At 56.1% G+C, this 4,324-nt stretch overlaps 1 protein-coding gene across 1 annotated transcript; it reads right to left on the bottom strand.

The window, feature by feature from the left end:
• Positions 1-2,333: 2,333 nt before the first annotated feature.
• Positions 2,334-3,059, bottom strand: LOC115312442 (the record flags this gene model as incomplete). The annotated part of the gene is made up of 1 exon (XM_040218504.1): positions 2,334-3,059. A coding segment is annotated over exon 1 (726 nt), but the record flags the coding sequence as incomplete, so codon positions are not given.
• Between the last annotated feature and the right edge of the window lie 1,265 nt (positions 3,060-4,324).

The following is a 4,324-nucleotide window of genomic DNA, read 5'->3' as shown; positions in this document are numbered from 1 at the left end:
GAGGCTTACTCGTCTGCCACACGTCGAAAATCTGCGGGTCCTCGGCCACGACGTGGACCCTGGCTGAAGACGGACCCGGGCTTGGTGCCGCTCGTCCCCGCCGCGTTTTCTTGCGACGGCCACCCTGGCCGCGGACTAGGCTGGAACCCGGGCTTGAACCAGGCTGCTGCTGCTGCTGCTGCTGGCCGCCGCTCGTCCTCCCCCCTCGGCAGACACGTGCGAGGTGCCCAGTTCTCCCGCACGTGAAGCATTGTGCTTGGACGAACTGGCACTGTGAGGGGGAGTGGGCAGCACCGCAGCGGCTGCAGGCACCGCTCCTTGTCGCCATCTTGTGCACCGCCGCTTCCGTCGACGGTGAGCCGGCCGCACGCGCTATCTCGCTGGCGTCCTTGGCTGCTGCTTCCATTGCCAGCGCTGCCTTCACTGCGTCGTCCAGCGAGGGGTCGGGGAGCTCCAGGAGTCTCGTCTGCATGGCGGAGTTGTTGATGCCGCAGACGAACCGGTCCCGGAGTAGCGAGTCCAACTGGTTGCCGAAGGCGCAGGTGCTCGCTAACCCTCGTAGCGCAGCGACGAACTGCCCGAGGGTCTCCCCGTCCTGGCGGCTCCGGTTGTTGAAGCGGAACCGCTCCATCAGCGTGGACGGCGCCGGACTGAAGTGCGAGCGCAGCGTGGCGAGCAGCTCACCCAGCGTTTTGACGTGCGGCGTGGCCGGCTTGAGGAGGTCGAGAAGGAGGCTGAAGACGCGGGTCCCGCAGCTGGCCAAGAAGATGTCCCGTTGTTTCACCTCGGGCGTGTCGTTCGCCCGGAAGAACACGTGGACCTGTTCTTCGTAGACCGGCCAGGCGGACCCATCTCCCTCGAACGGCTCGAGCCTCCCGTACAGCGGCATGGCGACAGGAGCGGGCGGCGGTGTTGCGACTCTCTCGGCGGCGTGGGCCGAACCGTGCACTTTGGTAGCCTCCAGTGCCACGGTTCCTCGTCGCCAGTGTCACGATCTTTCTCGAACGTGGACGAAGGGGCCGAAGCACCCGCCGAGGAGAGACGACACGCAGCCTGGTTGTGAGGTGGACGATGACTGGCCGGAGCGCGTGCGCTCAACGGCATTTATTGGTGCGGTGAACAATGTTGCCCGCCGAGCCTGGCGGCCGCAGACGGGCGGACTGGAGGGGGGCGCCACTAACTTGTTACAAGTTTAGTTTAACAATTTTTCTCAGTAGTTTAGTAACCTTCAAATAGCTTTTAGGGGCGAAGCTCCTTAGGGTCTAGCCTTGTCCGGCGTCCGTGCTCACATCGATTGCCATCCTATTTGTCTTCCTAAAAAAAAAAAATTGTTTGCGCAGTCGACAGGATTCGAACCTGTGCGGGGAGACCCCGATGGATTTCTAGTCCATCGCCTTAACCACTCGGTCACGACTGCGGGACGAGTAGGGGGCTCTGAGATTTGGTAGTAACTCAAGAGCCGGGGTTACTACCACATCACCAGCCAGAGCTGGGGCAGTAATAATGAAGTCGAAACGCAACCCGAAACTCAGCACTACCTGTGAGCAATAAAAAAGTCAGCACCATGAACAATAAAATTAGTATCATCAGCACCACCAGAGCTCGTCCTAATAAACATCATTCACCACGTGGAGATGTGATTTTTGTTTATTTCGGTAATTAGTAGTATAGCTTAATTTCTTTTTCCAAGTAACTTCTACTCAAATTACAAATTACTTTCGAATTTAGAGGTAGGTTTGCTTATCAACATATATTCCGGCACAAAAAGAGATATTATGTTAGAAGATCAGCTGATGTATGCAAAGGGGGAGAAGCATGCTAAAGGTATGCTTGGGCTAGTTGGTTAATGAGCACCTTGGTTTAAAACGGCGCGACAAGACAAGGACAAAGCGTGTGGCGTAGGCAGGAGGGTGGGTGGGGGGGGGGGGGGTAATGGTTTAAAGGGTTCGATATACTCTAAAATGTTCACGAGCCCCCCACTGCAACAACCCAGCTACGAGGCGCGGGAAGCGGACATGTCGCAAGTGGGGCCGAGTAACTGCGGGATTAGCGCTGACGACTGGCCTCTCTTGGCGTCCCGAAGCTCAAGGAAACTTGACGCGTTCGAAGAAAGGGCTTGTCCCCGCTGCTCCCAAACGTAGGAACTCTCGCCCTTTACAGGAGGAGGAGGAGGAAACTTTATTATTCTTCCGGGATCAGGTATTGGGGGTGGCGGAGGCCCAGAGGGCCGCCGCGATCGCCAGGGCCCGGGAGGTGGTCAGGACTTGGGCTGACTCCTCCGGGTCGCGCAACATCTGCTCCCAGAGGTGAGGGGAGGGAAGAGGGTGGTATGGGTCTGCGGGGCATTCGCAAAGGGAATGGTAATGAGTGTCGAATGCCCCGCAGGTAGGACAGGCGGGGCTGGTAAAGAGGTGTGGGTGAGTGTGTATTAGTTGTGTTCGGTGGGGGAAAGTGTGTGTTTGTAAGAGGCGCAGCATGTGTGCTGCCTCTTGGGAGAGGTGGGGGTGCGGAGGTGGGTATTGGCGGCGGAGGAGGCGGTAGTGTAGGGTAATATCCCTGTATTGCAGGAGGGAGGTAGGCTTGCCTGCAGGGACATCGCGTGTAGGCGCAGTTGAAATGGCGGCTCGGTCGATAAGTTCGCGAGCACGATCATGCACCATCTCATTAGCGCCTACGCCTGTGTGGGCTGGTGTCCACAGCAGGGTCACGGTGTCGGATGGAGGGTTGTTGATGAGAATTTGGAAGGCCATGGGGGAGATATTGCCGCGAATAAAATTGCGGATGGCCTGCTGAGAATCAGATAGGACGAATTGGGGGGCGGGGCTCTGGGCGAGCGCAAGGGCAATGGCCGCTTCCTCCGCCGTGGTTGTGTTTGTAGTGAGGATGGTGGCCACCGTGACGTTTGGTGGTGGATGTTGGCCGAGAACAGCTACACAGTGTGCAGGTTTGTGAGGGTAGGGTGTGGCATCAGTGTATAGTGTGCATGGTGATGGTGGGTATAGTTTGGCGTGGATGTTGGCTCGTGCTAGTCGCCGGGCTCTATGGAAAGTTGGGTGCATGTGGCGAGGGATTGGGTGGACTCGAATGCGGTTACGTATGTGCGGTGGAATGGGGAGGGGGGGGATTGGGATGGTGGGGGGAGTATGTTTATAGTGTTAAGAATGTAGTGCCCTGTGGGTGAGGATGCGAGGCGGGTGAGTTGGGACATGTGGTGGGCGTCTAGGTGTTCGCGTATTGTGTTGTGTATGCCGAGGTCGAGCAGGCGGTGCGTTGGGGCGTGAGGGAGGAGTAGGAGAGCATGTCTATATGTCTTCCTGAGGAGCGCATCAAGGGAGTCGAGTTGGGTGGGTGTAAGGTTAAGGTAGGGTAGCTGATATAGGATACGGTTGAGTAGAAAACTGTGGACGAGTCGGAGGCGGTCCTGTTCCTTGATGCCGTGGTGTTTAGTGGCGATCCTTCTAATGAGGTGTGAGGTTTGGGTAACATATTTCTTTACGTATTGGAGGGTGGGTGCGGGTGATCTGTTGTGTGTGAGGGTGAGGCCTAAAAGTCGAACTTGTTGTGTGTGTGGTATTGGGTCAGAGTGTATAAAAAGTTGGATGGGGGGGGTTTTGGAGGGGTTTGTGACGAGGCGGCGTAAAGGTAAGGAGAGCGGATTTGTGTGGGGAGCATTGGAGCTCCAAAGGTTCGATATGATGTAGGACTTGATTGAGGCCATGTTGAAGTGTTGCTTCAATGTGTTGGTCGGAGCCAGAGTGGACCCAAAGGGCAATGTCATCTGCGTACAGTGTGCTGCGTAGTGTGGGGATAGTGAGGAGAGTACGGGCAAGTGGGATTAGGGTGAGGTTAAAGAGCATGGGCGAGAGGACCGCTCCTTGTGGCGTTCCGCGGTCTGGCATGTGGAAAGAATCAGACTGGACATGGCCGAAACGGATGGTAGCGGTACGTTTTGCGAGAAAGTTATAGATATAGTGGTAGAAGTGTAGGCATAGGTTTTGGGATGAGATTGCCTGAAGGATGCTATGGTGTGAGATATTGTCAAAGGCTTTTTGGAGGTCTAATGAGAGTATAGAGGTGTGATCTCGTTGCGGGGGGTGTTGGTGGAAATCATGATGATACTGCATAAGGGCGTCTTGCGTGGATAAGTTGGGTCGAAAGCCGATCATATTAGGTGGGTAGGTTTGTGTGTATTCAAGGTGCGCATTGACGCGATTCTGCAGGACGTGTTCGAGAAGTTTGCCGAGACAGGAGGTGAGTGAGATGGGGCGAAGGTTGTGTATGGAGGGTGTTTTTCCAGGTTTGGGGATAAGTGTGATGTCAGAGT

Source organism: Ixodes scapularis, unplaced genomic scaffold, assembly GCF_016920785.2.
Source record: "Ixodes scapularis isolate PalLabHiFi unplaced genomic scaffold, ASM1692078v2 PGA_scaffold1__304_contigs__length_218370807, whole genome shotgun sequence".
NCBI lineage: Eukaryota > Metazoa > Arthropoda > Arachnida > Ixodida > Ixodidae > Ixodes > Ixodes scapularis.
The sequence above is the reverse complement of the archived record's forward strand: the minus strand, read 5'-3'. Positions and strand labels throughout refer to the sequence as shown.